This window comes from Podarcis liolepis (genome assembly GCF_965112155.1).
Source record: "Podarcis liolepis genome assembly, chromosome: 7".
Classification (NCBI taxonomy): Eukaryota; Metazoa; Chordata; class Lepidosauria; order Squamata; family Lacertidae; genus Podarcis; species Podarcis liolepis.
In genome coordinates this window covers 81,614,181-81,637,491 of record NC_139561.1, presented here as the reverse complement: position 1 = coordinate 81,637,491, position 23,311 = coordinate 81,614,181, and the positions used below count along the sequence as shown (strand labels likewise).

The 23,311-nt window shown below is 45.1% G+C and overlaps 2 protein-coding genes across 3 annotated transcripts in view; both read right to left on the bottom strand.

Annotated features, from left to right (window-relative positions):
• Positions 1-1,147: 1,147 nt before the first annotated feature.
• Positions 1,148-10,450, bottom strand: LOC310712507 (phospholipase A2 inhibitor gamma subunit B-like). Its single transcript, XM_083515645.1, has 5 exons — positions 10,252-10,450; positions 9,093-9,215; positions 5,325-5,477; positions 1,980-2,126; positions 1,148-1,466 (listed from the first exon to the last, which is right to left on the bottom strand). The coding sequence occupies exons 1-5, from the start codon at positions 10,301-10,303 to the stop codon at positions 1,288-1,290; spliced, it is 654 nt and encodes a 217-aa protein (XP_083371771.1). The 5' UTR covers positions 10,304-10,450; the 3' UTR covers positions 1,148-1,287.
• An 8,340-nt stretch (positions 10,451-18,790) lies between these two features.
• The window catches only part of LOC310712511 (phospholipase A2 inhibitor NAI-like), an 86,948-nt gene continuing 82,427 nt past the window's right edge, over positions 18,791-23,311 (bottom strand). Inside the window, exons 3-5 of one of the 2 annotated variants that reach the window (XM_083515653.1) lie at positions 22,527-22,679; positions 19,987-20,133; positions 18,791-19,072 (exon numbers count right to left, since the gene is read on the bottom strand). In XM_083515653.1, the coding sequence (XP_083371779.1) occupies positions 18,915-19,072; positions 19,987-20,133; positions 22,527-22,679 (458 nt within the window). In that variant the 3' untranslated portion in view covers positions 18,791-18,914. The remainder of the gene's footprint in view (positions 19,073-19,986; positions 20,134-22,526; positions 22,680-23,311) is intronic. The other variant, XM_083515652.1, reaches the window with a different exon arrangement.

Sequence of the window (23,311 nt, the reverse complement as noted above, 5' to 3'; positions counted from 1 at the left end):
TGAGTATATGTTATCTTTACCTTTTTCAAGCAAGAATCTGTGTGATTATTGTTTTAAGTGGGGGGGGGAAGGAAAGACTTTTTAAGCATCAAGGGGATACACTCTGCTGAACTTACAAACATGAGGAAGGGAGGATAATATCTAATAAATACAACTTTTCCAAGCATCAATACGCTTCTCTACTTGAAGGGCAGCAGGTGATGGCACGACGTGATGTCATACCATCATGTTGTGCTTGTGTGTGGTGGGCACCCTCCTCCTCCTGCAACAGGCTACTCCCCTTCTCCCCCCTCCCCCCCAAAAAAACAACAACCCAGGAGGGGCATGAAAAGGGCAGAGGAGAGATCTGCTGTACACAATCTTAGTGATGGAAAAAGCCCTGGAGAGGAGACTTAGGCAGATGCGAGGTTTTTGTTAATCTTTCGTCTTGGCAACTGATTTCATGGAGTAAAACCCACGGGAAATGAGCTGTTGTGCTCATGAGTCCTGACACTCTGTGAAAATTGTGTTTTTACTAAGAAAGAGTTAACTCAAACTTTCGTGGAACCAGAAGAAACCCCCGAGTCCCCCTAAAAAAATGGAGGCAAAGCTTGCTGGCTCTCTTTAACAGTGAGACCAAATTGTCTGCCTCAACATTCAGTCTGAGCTGTTACATGACTGAAATGTGTCCCAGTATAGGACTGTGATTGATTAATCTCCCCCAGGAATTTCAAAACGACCCTTTAAGAAGTATCTGAATTTGTACAAGTGGGACAGGCCACAACAAACTTTAAATTAAATACCTTAGAATATTTACATGGTTTTGCAGAAGAAAATATGCTGTACTCATTGACTGAGTCTTAAAGAATTCTTAAAGAACCTCTAGTGGCAAAATGGGATAGACCACTCTTGACAGTAAGGCAGCCCAAAGTCTGCCATTCTTCTCAGGTAGGGACTTTATCTTCCTTCCATTTCTTTTTTCTCTCCATTTTACCTTAAGTGGAGAAATGGGATGCACCACCCAAAGTCGACTAATTATTGATTCAAATTGGACCTGAAAGTCTGGCCAGGGATTTCAACCCTGCCCGCTGCCAAATCTATCACACATCTCCAAGCACTATTATTTTCCCCAGCAAATGTTCCTTTTGGTAAAATGATACAACACACGTGATTTGCCATACATATTTATTTTGGGCATGATTCAATGACTTCATTTGTGCATGAAAGTCAAATACAGCCTGTCTTTGAGGAGGAGCTTCTAGACTTCTAGAAAGAAAGCCTTGGAGTGCTCAGGCTGAGACCACCCCTTCAACCCCTAGGCGAAACGGTGGTGTCTTCTGTGGCATCCTCGTCCGTTGCTTCAGTGCACTCAAATTGAATGATCTCAATTCCTAACGATTCTGCATCAGTCTCCATCAACCCCTGAGTGTAGTCACACGAACTAGCTGTTGCACAGCCTCGGATAGCGCCCGGAATCCTGCTTCCCCCTGTTGGGAAAAACACACACATATATTTTTGGAATCCAAAACCCACTCCCTCAAACAGAAGGGTGGGCAACTTTTCTCAGACCAAGAGCCTTTTTCCAGTCTGGGTGACCTTTTGGGAGGTCCACATGCCAATGGAAACATATGTAAAATTCACCTTTACACGGCAGGCTATTTTCTAGATACAGTCAACCCCCCCTCTCTGTTCTCCCTCCAGGTAACCAAGATTCAGGGGCAACAATCCAGCCAGGCCAAAGCATACAGGTAGGCTATGAAGTGGGGCTTGTGAGGGGTGTGGCCAAGGGGAGGAGGTGTGGCTAAGGTGGATCCAAAGGGCCAGAGAGAGAGAGTCCTAGAGGAATGCCTTTGGCCCCTGGGCCTGTGGGTCTCAATCCTACCCCCCCACCCCCCAATTTAAAGTGCAAATTTAAAGATGTATTTTTATTTAACAAAATCTATGCTTTAAATGTGTAGTATGGATGGGGCACTAGCTGCACTCCATCATGCAAGACTCACCGAAGTTCATGCTAGCCCCAATGTGGAAGCATTGGTCCTCCTCATTACTGCAGCTGATGTTCTTCGTGCCCTCACAGTTGTCTGAAAAGATGGAGATGCAACTCGGGCACTGCAGCCCATTGGGCTCCCTTGTCTCAGTCTCAGGCGCTGGAAAACAATCACCACACCACACCAACATTGCAATTAGTCAATGTATTACTTTTGCAGATGCAAACCACAACTTGCTGTACGTGAGGGGTGGGAATTGTGCTTCCCCTTCCAAGATGGATGTGTACCACCTTCTAGCACTTCTGCAAGTGGAGTGCTTCAGCCATGCTCCATTCATCCAGGGCTACATCAAGGCATGGGGCAAGAGATTTCTGGCAGGGGCCACATTCACAGCATACATTTCAAGCACAGGGATACCACTTTAAGCAATTGGGCTTAGCACTGAGCACCACTCAGTGTGAAAGGCGGGATATCAAATCCAAACTCTTCTTCTTCTTCACTGGCGGGGGGGGGGGGGCATTCTGAGAGACAAAATGGTAGCCAGAGATGCACACAAACGATGATAAAATTCTACAAAATGGCCCTCTTCCTTAGATCGGGAAAGAGAAAGAAAGCTCTTAGTAGTTTTATCCTTCAAAAACACTTCTGGGGAAACATGTGCTTAGTTTTGGTAAAATCATGCTTTCACCTAAGAAAAAATACCAGCTAATAAGAGCTATTGTGTGGGGTTTGTTTGCTAATCTATAGCTCTGTGAGGGAATAGGGGTTTTCCAATTAAGCCTCAGCACCCTTAAGAAACTACCACTCCCAGAATTCTTTGTCCTAGTATTGTTATAGCGTTTACAAGAAAAGCTTACACTAGGGTGTTGGGAATGCTAAGGTGAACCACAAAATGGTGCCTCCTCCCACCAAGGAAGGAGGGGTGAGTGAAGATCTACATCAGAAACAAGGGAATGTGAACATCTAAATCAGGAACAAGGGTGGGAGGAGACCAGAGTTCAAATCTGTACTTGAGCCACGACACTTGCTGGGTGACCTGGGGCCAGATACTGCCCCTTAGCCTGACTTATTTCACATGGGTGTTTGAGGCTAAAATGGAGAGCATGAGGGCTCTTTGAAGGAAAGAGTAGGGTTGTAAATATCAGAAGCTGCTGCAGGAGAGGGACTGTGAGTAATATCATGTGAGGAATGTTTCTAGGACTAAGGTAGAACTGTGAAGCTTTCTTGTAATATTTGCTCATGAATGCTGCATGCTGTTCTAGTAATCTTGTTATTGATACATTTTTGGTTTTGTTCTATCTGCAGTTTGTCTTTTACTATTCTATGTTGTTAAATAGTGCAGATATCCTCTTAGAAAGCACTGTTCTGTTGGCGAAGACAGGAGACCATGTTGCGGATGTTTGTAGAAGGCCTGGCCAATCCAGAGGTATCCTACTGCCTTCTCACTCACTGGATCATCACCTTGTTGTGGTGAGTGGGTTTGCACGCTATCAAAAATGATCTTGTGAAGCTCCTGTCAGAAGTCTCTGATGATAATAATGAGTGACTCTCAACCCCCCAAATAAAGCTCACCAAAAACCAACAGTTTGCTATTATAAGTGCTTATGCACCAACACTGGATGCCAATGAAGGCATTAAAGAAAAATTTTACTCTCAGCTGGATACAGTCCTATCAGAAACGCCTAAGGAAAATAAACTCATCCACCTGGGTGATTTTAACTTTTGACAATATGTGCAGCGCACAACCTTGTTATTACCAACACACTCTTTTGACAGAAAAATAAATTTAAAACTTCATGGTGGCATCCTTGATCAAACCACTGGCACCTCTTAGACTACGTCATCGTCTGTGCTAAAGATCGCCATGATGTGCTCCTTACCGGAGCTATGACGAGTACTGACAACTGCTGGACAGATCACCGACTAATACACTCCACGATGGCTATCAAATTATACCTCAAAGCCGGCTTCAAGGAAGGAAACCAAGGCGCAAAATGAACACTCAAGCCCTTCAAGATCCCATTAAGTGGGATTGCTTCCAAACGACTCTTAAGGACCATCTGCTTTCAGAATTCCCTGATAAGATCGAGGTACACTGGATCAAGCTAAAAACATTCATTGTTGTAGCCTGTGAACAAACTATTGGATACCAAGCAAAGAGCAGGACTGGTGTGCTGTTACTCCTATCTTCCTCTGCACCTGAGGGTCTCAGTATGCAATTCATGGTAGCTCACTAAGCCAGGCTCCAGCTCAGCACAGCTTCCAGCTTTGGGGTTCTTGGTTCAAATCCCAACCCCAGCTTCTGTCTGTAGTTTGAAAAGGATGGCGATACAGGCCTGCGCCAGCAGCTTTTGTATGCCAGGTGCCTAACCGGGGCTTACAGACTGAACCTTCATATTAACAGTTTTCATTGAGGGCCACATTTCCTTCTAGGCAAGCTTCTCAGGGCCACATCCCAGTGGCAGGGCCTGTTGTGAAAGTGAGTGGAGCAACAAATGTAATTTTTTAAACTTTTTATTCTTTGTACCACCTGGTTCTCCCCTTTGTGTAGATAGTGTTCCTCTATAGCTTAGTAATTAGGTGGCACTGGAGCCCATTGCATCGACTATATCTTTCCTAGCATTCCTAAAAGAAATCCGTTCCTTCCCATACAAGATGGACAGAGGCCTGTCCAACTAAAAAAACTCTACAAATGCAAATGCATCAAAGACAATGGGTCACTCTAGGTTTGGGGGCTAGAACTCCGGGAAACCAATGAACCAGTGAAGTGTAGTGGTTAGAGGGTTGGACTAGAATCTAGGAGACCAGGGTTCAAATTCCACTGTAGCCATGACACTTGCTGAGTGGCCTGGGGCCAGGAACCATCTCTCAGCGTAACCTATTTCACTGGATATTTTGAGGCTAAAATGGTGAGCAGGAGCTCAAGCGTTTTGGAGGAAAGCATAGGATGTAAATACCAGAAGCTGCTGCAGGAGAGGAACTGTGAGTAACATTATGGGAGGGGTGTTTCTAGCACTAAGGTAAAACTGTGATGCTCCCTTGTAATTTTTGCTAATAGATGCTGTATGTTTGGGTTTTGTTCTATTAGTTCCCACCACCCCCATACTATGGCTCCAATGCTTCCCTGCTTGTTCCCTCTGTCAGTGGCTCCTCCCTGTCTCACCAGTCTGAATCAGGTTTGAAATCTTCTTTCCTAGTGTCACCCTCAGGCACCTCCTGGAGCGACTGGCTGCCACCACTCCTCATTGTCTAGCCAGTCCCTGACATCAGGATACTGCCAAAAATTTGTTTGTCGTTCTTTGACCTCTCTCATTACTTGAGTTTTGAGAGATCATCTTTCCTGATGATGATACTTACTTTCAGGAGGTCCGCTGTTGCACATATCTGTCTTGCAGCAGGAGACCTTGATCTGGGTGTACAGTGATGAGCTTATGGAGATACTGGCATAGTCTGCATCACACAACTCTGTATCGATGCAGGACTTGAGAACCACTCTTGACCCCAAAAGTGCTATAAAAGAAAGAATTGGAATAGGAAATTACTAGACCTGGAGATAGGGCTGGCCCACCCATGAGGCAAGGATTGATGGTCACCTTATGTGGCAGGATCCAGAGGGGCAGGGGATCTGACCACCAAGAAAAGCATCGCCTGATGCTGCTGCCTTTGAAGCTGTGGTGTGATCCTTGGAGGCAAGATCTGCCACCTCCTCGCCAGTTCCTCTCCCCCAGCTGAGCCACCCCATGTCCCTGTTGTTCATGACAGGGACCTTGCAGCTCCTTCCTTTTTCTTTTTTAATATAATGTTTATTAAAATTTCTTTTTCCCTTTATAACAGCCAAATAAAATTTCTTCATCACATATATGTTTGCTCAAATTGAGCATTCACTTCCTCCCATCCCCCTCCCTGACTTCCATATGCAATCACTTTTATTTTGCATTTCTAAATCACCCTATTTACTTTATCTCCATACTTAAAAGACTTACTTCTAATATTTGTAAACAGGTATCAAATCATAACCAAACAAAATATTTTAAATCAATCCTGCAAATGTTTTAAAATGTTTGCAATGTTTATTCATATATTGTACAAATCTACTCCAGTCCTTTTCAAACAATTCGTCTCGCTGGTTTCAGATTTCCCCCATTGCAAGTTTAAAAGGGAAAGGGACCCCTGACCATTAGGTCCAGTTGTGACCGACTCTGGGGTTGCGACGCTCATCTCACTTTATTTTCCGCGGGTGCCGGCCTACAGCTTCCGGGTCATGTGCCAGCATGACTAAGCCACTTCTGGCGAACTAGAGTAGCGCACGGAAACGCTATTTACCTGAATGCCAGAGCGGTACCTATTTATCTACTTGCACTTTTACTTGCTTTCGAACTGCCAGGTTGGCTGGAGAAGGGACCGAGCAACGGGAGCTCACCCTGTCGCGGGGATTCGAACCACTAACATTCTGATTGGCAAGTCCTAGGCTCTGTGTTTTAACCCACAGCGCCACCTGCATCAAATACCACCTCAGAGCTCCTTTCTGAGGCTCCCTCCGCCTCGCTGGTGCCCGTGCAGGCACACTGCCTCTTTCCTTGTGGGGTGGTCATTCGCAAAGCGCAGGCTGCAAAGCCAGCCTACCTGTGCCTTGCAGGGCTGCCTGCACTGCCTGGCTGCCTTTGACTGGCAGAGTGGCTTCCGTCTTTCCTCCTGTGCTGAAAAAGGCAGCCAGGTGGCAGCCAAGGCTGTCTCCGCCCGGAGCCTGCACTCCACCCAGGCTCTTGCAGCTGGGGAGGGGGAGCACTTTAACTGAGCCCCTGCCCCACTACTGGCTCATTTGGGGTTTCTGCAAAATTGCTTGGCTGAGGCGGGGGCAGCGGTGTGCTCTTAACCCAAGCAGTTTAAGGAGGGAGGGAGGGAGGAATAACCTTTATAAGCCTCAGTAGTAGATAGGTAGCCGTGTTGGTCTGCCATAGTCAAAATAATACACTGTGTGTATCTGAAGAAGTGTGCATGCACACGAAAGCTCATACCAAGAACTAACTTAGTTGGTCTTTAAGGTGCTACTGGAAGGAATTTTTTTACTTTATAAGCCTCGTCATGCAGCTTGTTTCTCCCACTGCTGGTAGGAAGGACAGAACACGATGGTGATTTCACTCAGCGATATATCTTTCATGAAACTGCCACCCCTCCTGAGTCCCTCTGCCTCCAGCTCCAGGCTGCAGCTTGTTTTCTTTTTCCTCAGTGTGCTGGGTGCTGGAGGCAGAGGGACTCGGGATAGGCGAGGTTTCCCCCACCGATTTACTGCTGAGTGAAGCTGTCATCACGGTCTGCCCCTCATACCGGTCCTGGGGCGAAATATCAATAAATCGCCCAGGCCGAATCTTCAGTCACCCTTTCTTCCATGTCTGCGGGGTGGGGAGCATTTTATGGTTTGCCTCAGGTATCCAATTGTCTTGAGCTGGCCCTGCTTGGAGCAGAAAGAGATTTCTCCAGTTATATCTATTTGTTGAATGTGAGTCAGGACTGGAGAACCTTTGGCTATTTGGAGAACCTATTTAAGTTACATTATAGTCCCAAAGGCTATCCTCATCAGGAAATAAGGATTTGTTTTAAGTTTTTCTTGTGTGCTATAACTCCCTCCAGGGACGCGGGTGGCACTGTGGGTAAAACCTCAGTGCCTAGGTCTTGCTGATCGTATGGTCGGCGGTTCGAATCCCCGCGGCAGGGTGAGCTCCCGTCGTTCGGTCCTAGCTCCTGCCTACCTAGCAGTTTGAAAGCACTCTTAAGTGCAAGTAGATAAATAGGTACCGCTTTATAGCAGGAAGGTAAACGGCGTTTCCATGTGCTGCGCTGGTGCTGGCTCGCCAGCTGCAACTTCGTCACACTGGCCAAGTGACCTGGAAGTGTCTGCGGACGGCGCTGGCTCACAGCCTCTAGAGCGAGATGAGCACGCAACCCTAGAGTCGGACACGACTGGCCCATACGGGCAGGGGTACCTTTACCTTTACCTTTATAACTCCCTGCAAGGTATTTTTAAAAAAAATCATTTAACCACATCAGTTAAGAAACATGGATACATATGCTATAATGTTATTGTTTTAGTTAAATAAATTGTTTAAGTTGTTATTAATGAAATGATTATTTTTTCCTTCCAATAAAGTACTGTACAGCAGAAAAGTTGTCCAAATATAAAGTTAATTTATTAAACCTCACAAAAATTTCATAATTATCTGTCAATGTATTTCTAATAGTATAACCAAATCAGTAATTTTTGATATAACTGTAAAAACCACTCTGAAAATTTATTATTCCAAAAACAAAACCTTCATCTTGTAAATATTAAGATTATACCAGCAAGAATGTGTCTTTCTGTAAAAAAATAAAAAATAAAATTAAATCAAGCTTACTGACTTGTGATTTAAATCGTGATTGAAACCAAATCCACCCTGTAACTGGAGCAATGAGAGTCGATGCTGGAGCTCATAAAGGGAGCATGTACTACAGGCAATTAGGAAGGGGCAATATGTCAGTGTCAGTTTCTCTTGGTTTCTTAATTTAAATTCATTTCTCCACATTTTCATATCAGTTTCCAACTCCTCATCCCCACCATCAACATTTAGTGTGAATGTAATTTTTACCCTTAGGCCCTATCTGCAGGGTCATACTGATTTAAGTAGTCATGGTTTCCCCCTTTGGGGGGGGGCAGGATGTTTGTTGACTATATTGGCTGTGAATCCTGGCAGACTAGCTCTCTCCCTTGCAGGTCATTTTTCACTTGGCCTGGGAGATGGGAACCTGACAGACTCCAACTACAAAAGCTGTTGTAGGTTATTGTATGCACACTTTACCCTAGTATGTGCATTTGTCTATTGATTACATGGCTGGACAACTGAATTGCAAAAGTGGGAGAAGGGCAGATTCTGAAGGATGGCTTTGTTTTGCTCTGCCAATTGAGTAAACGCACCTTTAAATATGAACTGACTTGAATTTCTTCCCTGCTCCTACAGGAAATGCAGAACATTTAACACTTCTTTATGAAAAGTCATGTTTCGTGGCTTGTGGCTAAGATATGGCCTTAGAAAGTGAGTCAGGGGGTTTACGTTTTGGTAATCAAAGGGGTTGAAAGTTCTTCTCACTTACACAGTTTGCCTTTTCCGCTGGCAGACAAGCAGGACTGGTCCCTGGAATCGTCACACTCCTCAGTGTTGGCATATCTACAATCTTTTCCTGGACCGAAACAAGACTCACATACCAGAGATGCCACTGCAGACAGGGAAAAATGGGTTTAGAAAACATTAGTGACTGTGTAGGAGGAATAGGTCTGCGTCAAGGTACATGAACACAACACTTTTTGCTACAAACTTCATCTTACTAGAGGCAGCAAAGGTACTGACTTGGATAGCTTCAAAAGCAGACTAGATACATACATGGTTACCATCCTCAATTGATATTCCCCCCCCCCTGCAATATTGTAGGCACTATTTGTCTGAATACTAGTTACTGGAAACCACAGAAAGTGAGCTGTTGCACTCAGATCTTTCTTAGGGGCTTCCCATAGGACCCATGGCAAGAACAAGAGGCTAGACTAGATAGACCATTGTTCAGCTACATAATGCTTTCTATATATATTCCCTCTGTAGTTCTTAAACTCTGAATGGGGGTGGGCCTTGCATAGACCAGAGAATGATTGTCCAAGATGGCTCCTGCAGGCTGAGGGAGAGGACCAGTAGAGAAGGTGTGGGGAAACCTTTAACCCTCCCGAAGTTGTACTACAACTCCCATCAGCACCAGCAAACATGACAGACTCTGGTAAGCACATCTGGTAGCCCTGTGACCTGACTCCACTCAGAGATTGGGGTGGCATTTAACACCAGGAAACTTAAAGTTTGCATGGGGGGGGGCAGGGTGATTCCGCTCCAAAATATGAGAAGAATAGTGCCTATACATTGTCTCCTATCATAAATTTCTACAAATGCAAGAAACTTACTCTTTGTTTTAAATATGAGCTAGGATTCTGGTTCATCGAAGAGTGAACTACTGCCTTTCTTGTTCCCCCAATGTACTTGGGGATGCCACACCTCTCTGTATGCATTTGGTTCAATAAAAATTGAATATTGGCAACAAAACAATATAGCATAGAGGATCCTTTGTAATCTGGCCTTGTGCTTTATTCCTCTCCCTTTCAAAGGAACCACAAGTCCTGGTTCCTTCCTCATCCTGCTTTAATGGCTGACCCCCACCCCGCTTCGTTCCTTCCTGGAAACATGACGAACAGCAAAGCGGCTGTGGTTCTGCTCACCTGGAGGAAGCAGGGCCAAGAGGAGGCAGGAGATCAGGAGTGTCTTCATCATTCTAGAGAGCTGAAGAGGCAGGAAGGAGTTCGAGAACAGCACTGGGCCAAGCAAGGAACTGATGCATGAAGAGGCTTAGTTGGAGGAATTTATAGAGGATTGCAAGGAGCACTTTGCCAGCACCCAGGAACAATGGATTCAGGACAGTGTCATAAATTGCTAGAATTCCAATTATGCTATACCATAATGTCAAGCACAGTGTTGAAAATCAATTAAATCTCTTCCCCCTTCCAATAACTCCAAGGACACGTCCCTCCTAATCTGTGCCAGCCTCAATTTCTCAACCCTGGATGTGGGGAAACGGGTCCCATCAGGTTACAGCACTGAAATTGGATTAGGCTTCTGGAAGCCAAGGCAGTTTCTCTGACAGTATGAACTTTTTTGAAAGGGGGACAAATGTCTGTCCACAGTTTCCTTTGTGGTACAGTAATAAAATGCACAGTGACCCGGATCCCCTCCCTCCCATTAAATGCACTTGTTTGGGGTAAAGAATTGGTCCACTTGCTCTTTAAAATAAGCTGATTAGAGTTAAGAGAGTCCCTGAAGAAATCAGCCCTGAGTGCTCACTGGAAGGACAGATCCTGAAGCTGAGGCTCTGATACTTTGGCCACCTCATGAGAAGAGAAGACTCCCTGGAATAGACCCTGATGCTGGGAAAGATTGAGGGCAGGAGAAGGGTACGACCGAAGACTAGATTGTTGGACAGTGTTCTTGAAGCTACCAGCATGAGTTTGACCAAACTACGGGAGGCAGTGGAAGACAGGAGTGCCTGGGGTGCTCTGGTCCAGGGGGTCATGAAGAGTCGGACACGACTAAACGACTAAACAACAACAGAGTTAAGAGCAGGTGGGGGGGATTGCAGGTCTGTGTCCAGAGGAGGTTGCAGATTTAAGGGACTATCTTTTACTGGGGTTGGATATACACAAGCACAGCTCCACGTCCTTTGCTTTGGTTTCTCTTGTGATGCTGATGAAACTCAAAGACATCATGAATGATGTGGATTTGGCATTTGGACAATGAGAGATTGAGAGTGGCAGCACCACAGATGTCCTGGGAGAGTTTTCTTGCTGCAAAGTTAGTACAGTGGTACCTCGGGTTACAGATGCTTCAGGTTACAGGCTCTGCTAACACAGAAATAGTACCTCGGGTTAAGAACTTTGCTTCAGGATGAGAAAAAAAATCAGGCGGCAGCAGCTCGGTGGCAGAGGGAGGCCCCATGAGCTAAAGTGGTACTTCAGGTTAAGAACAGTTTCTGGTTAAGAACGGACCTCTGGAATGAATTAGGTTATTAACCAGAGGTACTACTGTATACTATATCCAATTGCTGACACAGCTTAATTAACACAACTTAACAGCATCTGCTATACTGTTTCACAGCTGTAAAACTAGGTCATGATATTTACTCTGGCCTTTAAAGAGATACACATCTTGTAAAACAATAAGGAACCTTAATATTTAAATAAACCATTCAACACAAAGAGGTTAGCTCAAATGTTGCAAGGGGTCATTCTGTCACATGGGGTGGATCTGCAAGGAGGGTAAGGTCTTTTTGGACATGTTATATAATGATTTTTTTAAAAATCAAAAATCAGACTGATTTTTCAAAGAGTCTAGAACCCTTCTGGCTGGGGATATTGATCAGCAAAATTCCAAATCAAGGGATCTTTATGCTCACAGCTGGAAAGTTGTGAGAATACCCTGAAGTAAGTTCTTAACCTGAGGTACCACTGTACTATGTATATATTTGTGTAATATATAATGCTGCTACATAATTTACTGTAAGCTTAGATTCTTCACATTCTAAGAAGAATGGGACTCCCAGATGCTGGTAATCACAATGGAGGGGGTGGTGAGAGTGACATTGGGCTCATGTCCTCTTCCTTCATCATCTTCTTCTTCATATTATAAGAGGGAATTATTATAAGATGATGTACCGATGTTATTTCACTCTGAAGAGCTTAGATCGAATATATAAGAATGTATCAAAAAAAATGTTGGAAATGTAAGAATTGCATGGGGCCATTCTGTCACATGTGGTAGACCTGTAGGAAGGCTAAGGTTTTGGGGAGTATGATATATAATATGGGGAGGGGGGAATCAAACTGACTTTTCCAAGAGTCCAGAACCCTTCTGGCAGGCGATATTGGTCACCAAAATTCCAAACTCTGTTTATGTATGCAGCGACAGTGGCAAGGGATCTTTATGCTCAGAGGTGTAAAGTTGTGAGAATACCCTGAAAGGAAGAATGGATGGTGAAAGCCTTAGAATATGCAGAGATGGCTGCTAAGAATAAGCAGGAGAGGCTGCTAAAACTGAGGCTTTCCCCCACATAATGCATTGGATCTGAGGGGCAAGCAGAGGGCAAGGCTTCCCTGGGCGGCATGGAGGGGGGAGTGCAAAGAGTCTAGATTTCCCTTCTACCCCAAAAATCTTTTATGTTTGTGTCCAATGTTGCCACTTTCTAAAATTTATTTATTGGTGCATGCTTTTCTCTCGTAAATGTACCAAACATGAAATAAAATAAAACTGGGATAATGGGGTATTCTCAGGTCAGTGGAGGATGTACGTGCTGTGTCCTGTTCGTGATGTGGTTGTGGAACTTGCCATTCTTCTGATAGAAAATGCTGTGTGGGGGCATGGGGTGGGGGACAAAAATGGGGGGAGTGTCAGTTGTGGGGAGTGAGAAATGTCCCTGTTTTCATCTGAGGAATGTTGGAGGGTATGCAGTGGCTCTTGAATATGAAGCTGTTGGGAAGAGTCAATTGGAGTTTTGGAGTGAAACTCTGGATTGGTTCTTGGATGCCATGGTGCATGATAGCTAACAAACTGAGCTTGAATCGTGAAAAACTGGAGGCCTTATGAATGAGTGATTTCTGGGTCAATTGCTTGGCAGCCTGGACACAGTGGTTCATGCACTGGTAACTTCAAGACTTGATTATGCCAGCATGCAGTGGGACAGTGGGACTGTCTTTGTATCAGGTCCAGAAGCTGCAGCTATTGCAGAACACAACAGTCAGAGTGCTCATAGCAGCAGACTACTGCCTACGTGTCACTCTGTTGCTGAGACAGTGGCACTGGTTGCCAAATTGCTGCCACGTCACATTCAAGGTGCTTATGTTTATTTCCACTGATCCCTGAGCAATGTGAGCCAAAAGTGCCTTGAGGAATGCACAAACCCTTATGCTACACCTCAAGCACTGAGATCCTTTAACTGGGGCAATTCTTGTAGCTCCCTACACACCTGAGGTTTAGTCAGCTTTCAATTCACAGGAAGCCTTTAGTGCAACAGGAGAGAGAAAAGCTTTTATTCCTTTCTCACAGTGCTAGAATTTGTGGGCAGCCAAGGATAGTGAATGTTGGAAGCTTTGAGAAAGATGGAAGAAAGTACAGTGGTACCTCTGGTTACGAATGGGATCTGTTCCGTAGGCCTAGCCGTATCCCGAAATCTTCGTAACCTGAGGCGCCTGTTCTCCTTATGTGTTCAGCGCCGTGGAGCACTTCTGCTCATTCGTGAGGTGCGTAGAGCGCTTCTGCGTGAGCTCGAGTGGCAAACCCACTTCCTGGTTTGCTACGTCCTCAACCCAAAAGTTACGTAACCCAAAGGTAACGTAACCCGAGGGTCCACTGTACTGTTTGAAATAGCATATGGTTAAACTCTGGAATTTGCTCTCAGGAAGTAAAGATGGGCAGCAACGTGGGATAAAAAGATAGGATTCCAGGTGGAAAAATCGAAACTAGAAACGGAATTGTTAGAACCCAAGACTAAGGTATTGTCAAAAATGTATAACTTGTTGCTAAAACGGAATACTCAAGATGAAACAGTTAAATCAGCCATGATAAAATGGGCGCAGGACATTGGGTACAACATTATGTTTGCTGACTGGGAAAGGTTATGGACCACCGGTGTGAAGTTTACGGCATGTAATGCCTTGAAAGAAAACATTATGAAAATGATATACAGGTGGTACATGACCCCAGTCAAGCTCGCAAAAATATACCACTTGCATAATAATAAATGTTGGAAATGTAAGGAGACTGAAGGAACATTCTTTCACCTTTGGTGGACCTGTCCGAGAGTGAAGGCCTTCTGGGAAATGATCTATAATGAGTTAAAAAAGGTATTTAAGTATACCTTCCCTAAGAAACCAGAGGCCTTCCTTTTAGGCATTGTCAGCCAGAGGGTGTTAAAGAAGGACAGAACTTTTTTTATGTATGCAACAACAGCAGCAAGAATACTTATCGCAAAATATTGGAAGACACAAGATTTGCCCACACTGGAAGAATGGCAGACACAACTGATAGACTACATGGAGTTGGCTGAGATGACTGGCAGAATCCGAGACCTGGGAGAAGAGACGGCGGAAGAGGACTGGAAGAAGTTTAAAGACTATTTACAAAAACATTATAAGTTGTATGAGTGTTAAGAAAGTGCACGAAAGGAAATAACATGGCATCAGCAGTTTAGATGAGAAATATATGAGAATAAGTGGAATGACAAAGATGAAATTTGAAGTAATGTTATGTCTAAACTAAGCAGTTAAGTATTTGATGAAAGCACTTAAAATATGAGGCATAATATATGAGAATTAGAAAATAAGAACTGAAATAAGGTAATAAATTGCGGTTTAGAACTCTTTTATAGAGAACGCAGGAAAGGGAGATGCGAGGAAGTCTAGATAGTTATGAAAAAACAATGTATGAACGGTGGTGACTCTTTTTGTATATTCTATGTTTATGTTTTTGTTTATTCATGTTTTCTTTGTTTGTTGTTTACTGGTGATGGTGTTTTATATGTTTGGTGATTTTCTTTTGTTAAAAACTTGCAATAAAATATTTATAAAAAAAAAGAAAAGATGGGCAACAACGTGGATGTGTTTGATTGAGGATTAGAAGAAACTGATGGAGGATAAGGCTATCAATGGCTACTAACCAATTTGGCCATGTTCTTCCTCAAGTGTTGGAGACAGTATTCCTGTGAATGTCAGTTGGTGGGAATCACAAGCGGCGGGACAGGATGGGACCAACTTGTGTTGCTGTCCAGTCCTGCTTTTAGGCTTTACACAGGCATCTTGCTGGCCATTGGGACAACAGAGTTCTGGAACAGCTGGACTGGTTCAGCAGGCTGATGCAAGCTGTGCCAGTTGAAGCTTGTGAGAAATCTAACATTAGCCCAAATTTTGATTGCCTCAAAGTGGTGCTCACCCAGTGTACCTGCTGAAGACGAGGGGATTCACAATGTACCTGCTGAAGAAACATGGTTTCACAATTTCTTTCTAAAATCACCAAGCTGTTCATTTGGCTGAGTAAGGGAAGCCAAAGGAGAATGAAAATTGGGAAACTATGGAGGCCTTGAGTAATCTATACCAGGAGTGGGGAACCGCTGACCTGGGGGCCAAATGCAGCCACTGCATGTCCCTCTACAGGGCCTAGGAGATGGGGGGGTGCAGGTAGTACATCGTTCTTTGGGATAACAAGGGGGACATCAGAAAATGTTTGCCTATATTGTGTGAAGACTAGCATTTATATTTTTGTAAGACTACATAGAATGCCACGAGGCCTCTTCCTCCGTCTGCTTCCTCATCTGCTAACATGCCCCTGCCTACTTCTCCCCATGGATCTAGAGACGTGGCGCTGAAGTCCTGGTGAAAGATAGCGTGACTGGGCATGGTGAGAGGTGAATGAGAAGGCGGACTTTCCTTGCCTCTCCTGCGGGTGATGTGCTCCGCCTTCTGAGGGGACTGCCACCCGACTGTGAAGTGTGGGATATTTACCATGCAACCAAACCAACAATACATGTTTACTAGATAGGCAAATGACAGGAGCTGAAGCCCTCTGAGTTTCTTCTTGTAAGTTTCCAAGAATGAACTCTCACTGTTATGTACTGAGTTGAGTATGATCCAAAATAAAGCAGTCTGATTGGTCCTAGAACAATAGGAACCAGAATGCAGCAGTCTGTTTGGTCCGCAAGAGCCACCCAATCCAGCTCCAGGTGGAAGTGAATCCGCAACCTGATTGGCCTACAGGTGAATCCCAGAATTAGCCAATCACGTGGGGCCCATTGTGTAAATAATGTATATAAAGCAGACAGTTGGGGGGAACTTCCAGTCCTCGCTACTATGAGTTCAGGATGAGGTAGTGGTGGGAGAAGGCAGGAACCCCCGGACCTTCGTGGCCCAGGACCCAGTGTATGCAAAGAATTTGCAGGCAGGCCCGGCATGGGTACCCGCCACAGTCACCAGGGTCACTGGCCCCATGTTGTACGAGGTGCTAACAGAGAGGGGGGGGGCAATGCTGGCACTGCCACTGCAACCAGCTATGGCGACGATTCCCGGGAGAAAACCAGGAGGAGGACAGGTCAGAGGGGTCCCAAGGGAACAGTGGGACAGTGAGGCCCTTAGAGCAGGAGGGGCTGCAGGGAAGGCAGAATCAGTAAATACAGAGAGGACCCGCGAGGCCGAAAGGACACTGGAACCAGAGCCATGACTGAGCAAGCCGGTTGCGCCAGACCAAATGTCCGCATCACAGCCAGCATCCTCGGAACACGAGCCAGAACCCAAACCCCTGACCAGGGAACACCCTAGGCTGCAATGCATACATAGGTGGCTAGCATACGTTGAGGACTATGAATGCAACCTTCCGGGCAGGACTGGAACTTAGAGGGGAGGGGTGTTATGTACTGAGTTGAATAGGATCCAAAATAAAACCGTCTGATTGGTCCTTGAACAATAGGATTCAGAATGCAGCAGTCTGATTGGTCCACAGGAGCCACCCAATCCAGCTCCAGGTGGTAGTGAATCCACAACCTGATAGGCCTACAGGTGAATCCCGGAATAAGCCAATCATGTGGGGCCCATTGTGTAAAAAATGTATATAAAGCAGACAGTTGGGGGGAACTTCCAGTCCTCGCTACTATGAGCTGAATAAAGGGCATGAAATCCACACTCGACTCCAAGTATATTTCACCCACTGTGCCCCATTTTGTTGAGGGTTTGGGCACTTTGCTCTTTCATCATTCTTCCAGCAATGTAGAACCATCTGTTTGTCTGAGCTCCAAAGCTCAGACTCCATCATAAGCTTGACCAAAGTATGTCTTTGTAACTGGATCACCATTTTAAGCCCCTCTGGACAAAGGTGCTGTATCTGTTACTCTTCAACAAGTATTCTGAATGAGTATATGTTATCTTTACCTTTTTCAAGCAAGAATCTGTGTGATTATTGTTTTAAGGGGGGGGGAGGAAAGGCTTTTTAAGCAGCAAGGGGATACACTCTGCTGAACTTACAAACATGAGGAAGGGACGATAATATCTAATAAATACAACTTTTCCGAGCATCAATACACATCGCTACTTGAAGGGCAGCAGGTGATGGCATGACGTGATGTCATACCATCATGTTGTGCTTGTGTGTGGTGGGCACCCACATACTGGGACTCAGGTTGGTGCCTCTGGTCACAGGTGTCTCCTCCTCCTCCTGCAACAGGCTACACCCCTTCTCCTCCCTCCCAAAAAAACAACAACCCAGGAAGGGCATGAAAAGAGTAGAGGTGAGATCAGCTGCACACAGTCTCAGTCAAGGGAAAAGCCCTGGAGACTTAGACAGATGCGAGGTGTTTGGGGATCTTTTGACTTGGTAACCGATTTCATGGAGTAAAACGCACGGGAAATGAGCTGTTGTGATCATGAGTCCTGACACTCTGTGAAAATTGTGTTTTTACTAAGAAAGAGTTAACTCAAACTTTCGTGGAACCAGAAGAAACCCGAGTCCCCCTAAAAAATGGAGGCAAAGCTTGCTGGCTCTCTTTAACAGTGAGACCAAATTGTCTGCCTCAACATTCAGTCTGAGCTGTTACATGACTGAAATGTGTCCCAGTATAGGACTGTGATTGATTAATCTCCCCCAGGAATTTCAAAACGACACTTTAAGAAGTATCTGAATTTGTACAAGAGGGACAGGCCACAACAAACTTTAAAATAAATACCTTAGAATATTTACATGGTTTTGCAGAAGAGAATATGCTGTACTCATTGACTGAGTCTTAAAGAATTCCTGAAGTATTAGCTTTGGTGGGGGTTGCGCAGCACATCTGCTGTGGCACTCCCCATTTTACTTCTAGTGGCGAAATGGGATAGACCACTCTTGACAGCAAGGCAGCCCAAAGGCTGCCATTCTCCTCTGGTAGGGACTTTATCTTCCTTCCATTTCTTTTTTCTCCCCATTTTACCTTAAGTGGAGAAATGGGATACACCACCCAAAGTCGACTAAAATTCATTGATTAAAATTGAACCTGAAAGTCCGGCCAGGGATTACACCCCTGCCCGCTGCCAAAGCTATCTCCCATCCCCAAGCACTATTATTTTGCCCAACAAATGTTGCTTTTGGTAAAATGATACAACACACATGATTTGCCATATATATTTATTTTGGACATGATTCAATGACCTCATTTGTGCATGAAAGTGAACTACAGCCTGTCTTTGAGGAGGAGCTTCTAGACTTCTGGAAAGAAAGCCTGGGTGTCCTCAGGCTGAGACCACCCCTTCTTCAACCCCTAGGCCTCCAATTTCCATAAATGGTGGGTTCTTCTGGGTGATGGTTGTTTGCCTTCCCTCAGCTACAGCTCATTGGAGTCCTCGTCCATTGCTTCAGTGCACTCATATTGGGTGATCTCAACTCCTAATGATTCAAGATTAGTCTCCAGCAACCCCTCATAGTAGTCACACAAACTAGCTGTTGCACAGCCTCGGATAGCGCCCATCAGGCTGCTTCCCCCTGTTGGGAAAAACACACACATATTTTTGGAATCCAAAACCCTCTCCCTCAAACAGAAGGGTGGGCAACTTTTTTCAGCCCAAGAGCTGTATTCCAGCCTGGGTGACCTTCTGGGAGGTCCACAGGCCAATGGAAACATATGTAAAATTAACCTTTACACGGCAGGCCATTTTATAAATACATTCAACCCCCCCTGTCTGTCCTCCCTCCAGGTTAACAAGAGTTCAGGGGCAACAATCCAGCCAGGCCAAAGCATACAGGTAGGCTATGAAGTGGGGCTTGTGAGGGGGGTGGCCTAGGGAAAGGAGGTGTGGCTAAGTAGGATCCAAAGGGCCAGAGAGAAAGAGTCCAAGAGGAATGCCTTTGGCCCCTGGGCCTGTGGGTCTCCATCCTGCCCCCCCTCCAATTTAAAGTGCAAATTTTAAGATGTATTTTTATTGAACAAAATCTATATATTGCTTGATTGCAGTAAAAACTGCTAGGGGTTTACAAGAAATATTTATATTAGCAATAAAAGCAGTTTAAACCATTAAAACATTTAAAACTCATTGGAATGAACAGCAAAAGGGAATAGAGAATGTGCCTATCTGAATGGGCTTTTAAGGTGTTGCTGGGGAAAAAATGGAATAAACTGGCACAGGGTTCCAGACAAGAACCCCAGAAATCACTAGCCCTTCCCTGTATTCTCCTCTTCCTCCCACCTCCCTGCGCACCCCCCCTCCTCCTTGGGCTCTTGCCTATCCCAGACACTCTGTGAGGGCAATGTGGGTCTCCTAATAAATTTCAGCACCCTTAATAAACAAAGTATCCTAGCATCCTTTAGAGGAAGCCATGACTGCTCAAAGTGGCATGATACTGTTTTAACTGCATAGTACAGATGGGGCTCTAGCTGCACTCCATCATACAAGACTCACCGAACTTCATGCGACCCCCAATGTAGAAGCATTGATCCTCCTCATTTCTGCAGCTGACGGTCTTCAAGCCCTCGCACTCGTCTGACAAGATGTTGATGCAACTTGGGCACTTCAGCCCATTGAGCTCCCTCGTCTCACTCTCAGGCACTGGAAAACAATCACCACACCAACATTGCAGTTAGTCAACGTATTTCTTTTGCAGATGCAAACCACAACTTGCTGTATGTGAGGGGTAGGAATTGTACTCCTTCCAAGATGGATGCCTACTACCTTCCAGCACTTCAGCCATGCTCCATTCATCCAGGGCTACATTAATGCATGGTGCAAGAGATTTCTGACTGGGGCCACATTCACAGCATACATTTCAAGCACAGGGATACCACTTTAAGCAACTGGGCTTAGCACTGAGCAGCATTGGGGGACATTCTGAGAGACAAAATGGCAGCCACAGATGCACACAAACAATGATAAAATTCTACAATATGGCCCTCTTCCTTAGAGCGGGAAAGAGAAAGAAAGTTCTTAGTAGTTTTATCCTTAAAAAACACTTCTGGGAAAACATGTGCTTAGTTTTGGTAAAATCATGATTTCACCTAAGAAAAAATGCCAGCTAATAAGAGCTATTGTGTAGGGGTTTGTTTGCTGATCCATAGCTCTGTGAAGGGAATAGGAGTTTTCCAACTAACTCTCAACACCCTTAAAAATTTAACACTCCCAGAATTCTTTGTTCTAGTGTTATGGTTTTTACAATAATAGCTTACACCAGGGTGTTGTGAATGCTAAGACGAACCACAAAATGGTGCCTCCTCCCACCAAGGAAGGAGGGGTGATCTACATCAGAAACAAGGGAATGTGAACATCTAAATCAGGAACAAGGGTGGGAGGAGACCAGAGTTCAAATCTGCTCTTGAGCCACAACATTGGCAACAGCAACAGCAACCAGAACGGAATCTTACTTTTGACGATATGTGCAGTGCACAACCTTGTTATTACCAACACACTCTTTCGACAGAAAAATAAATATAAAACTTCATGGAGGCATCCTTGGTCAAACCACTGGCACCTCTTAGACTATGTTATTGTCTGTGCTAAAGATCGCCATGATGTGCTCCTTACCAGAGCTATGACAAGTGCCAACAACTGCTGGACAGATCAGCAACTAATACACTCCACGATGGCTATCAATGCTGGCTTCAAGGAAGGAAACCAAGGCGCAAAATGAACACTCAAGCCTTTCAAGATCCCGTTAAGTAGGATTGCTTCCAAACGACTCTTAAGGAGCCTGTGAACAAACTACTGAATACCAAACCAAAGAACACCAGGACTGGTGTGCTGTTATTCCTATCTTCCTCTGCACCTGAGGGTCTCAGTATGCAATTCATGGTAGCTGACTAAACTAGGCTCCAGCTCAGCACAGCTTCCAGCTTTGGGGTTCTTGGTTCAAATCCCAACCCCAGCTTCTGTAAAAGGATGGTGATACAGGCCTGCGTCAGCAGCTGGTGTATGCCAGGGGCCTAGCCGGGGCTTACAGTTTGAACCTTCGTATTAACTGTTTTCATTGAGGGCCACATTTCCTTCTAGGCAAGCTTCTCAGGGCCACATGCCAGTGGCAGGGCCTGTTGCGAAAGTGAGTGGAGCAACAAATGTAATTTTTTTAAAAACCTTTTATTATTTGCAGCACCTTTGCATTCCCTTTGTGTAGATAGTGTTCCTCTACAGCTTAGTAATTAGGTGGCACTGGAGTCCATTGCATTGACTATATCTTTCTTAGCATTTGCTTTAACCTGAAGATATTAATTCCCTGAATGCAAACTTAAAAGAAATCAGTTCCTTCCCATACAAGAAGGACAGAGGCCTGTCCCACTCAAAATATCTCTACAAATGCAAATGCATCAAAGAAAATGGGTCACTCTAGGTTTGGGGGCTAGAACTCTGGGAAACCAATGAACCAGTGAAGTGTAGTGGTTAGAGGGTTGGACTAGAATCTAGGAGACCAGGGTTCAAATTCCACTGTAGCCATGATACTTGCTGAGTGGCCTGGGGCCAGGAACCATCTCTCAGCATAACCTATTTCACTGGATATTTTGAGGTTAAAATGGTGAGCGGGAGCTCAAGCATTCTGGAGGAAAGCATAGGATGCAAATACCAGAAGCTGCTGCAGGAGAGGAACTGTGGGTAACGTTATGGGAGGGGTGTTTCTAGGACTAAGGTAAAACTGTGATGCTCCCTTGTATTTCTTGCTAATAGATGCTGCATGTTGTTCAGGTAATCTTCTTATTGGGATTTTGGGTTTTGTTCTATTAGTTCCCCCCACCCCCATACTATGGCTCCAATGCTTCCCTGCTCGTTCCCTCTGTCAGTGGCTCCTCCCTGTCCCACCAGTCTGAATCAGGCACCTCCTGGAGCGACTGGCTGCCACCACTCCTCCTTGTCTAGCCAGTCCCTGACATCAGGATACTGCCAAAAGCTTGTTTGTCTTTCTTTGACCTTTCTCATTACTTGAGTTTTGTGAGACCAGCTTTCCTGATGGTGATACTTACTTTCAGGAGGTCCGCTGTTGCACATATCTGTCTTGCAGCAGGAGATCTTGCTGTGGATGTACATTGATGAGGTTATGGAGGAACTGGCATAGTCTGCATCACACAACTCTGTAGCAATGCAGGACTTGATAACCATTTTTGACCCCAAAATTGCTATAAAAGAAAAAATTGGAAAAGGAAATAACTAGACCTGGAGATAGGGCTGGCCCACCCATGAGGCTCCTGCCAACCTTGCAGTTTTTAGGCACGTCAAAGTGCAATTAGATATATTGGTACTGCTCCAGCGGGAAGGTAAACGGCGTTTCCGTGCACTGCTCTGGTTCGCCAGAAGCGGCTTAGTCATGCTGGCCACATGACCCGGAAGCTGTACGCCGGCTCCCTCGGCCAATAAAGCGAGTTGAGCGCCGCAACCCCAGAGTCGGTCATGACTGGACCTAACGCTCAGGGGTTCCTTTACCTTTATGTGGCAGGATCCACAAGGGGCAGGGGATCTGACCACCAAGAAAAGCATCGCCTGATTCTGCTGCCTTTGAAGCTGTGGTGTGATCCTTGGAGGCAAGATCTGCCACCTCCTCGTCAGTTCCTCTCCCCCATTTGAGCCACCCCATGTCCCTGTTGTTCGTGGCAGGGACCTTGGAGCTCCTTCCTTTCTCTTTTTTAATATAATGTTTATTTAAAAAAAAATTTCCCCTTATAACAGCCAAATAAAATTTCTTCATCACATATATGTTTGCTCAAATTGAGCATTGACTTCCTCCTGTCCCACTCCCTGACTTCCATATGCT

Excerpts from the sequence above, each read along its gene's own strand:
- LOC310712507 (XM_083515645.1), bottom strand. The coding sequence starts at position 10,303 with ATGATGAAGACACTCCTGATCTCCTGCCTCCTCTTGGCCCTGCTTCCT. Across the intron at positions 5,478-9,092 it reads CAGCGGAAAAGGCAAACTGT|CACTTTTGGGGTCAAGAGTG; the intron begins GTAAGTGAGAAG and ends TTTCTTTTATAG. Across the intron at positions 2,127-5,324 it reads CAACAGCGGACCTCCTGAAA|CGCCTGAGACTGAGACAAGG; the intron begins GTAAGTATCATC and ends ATTGTTTTCCAG.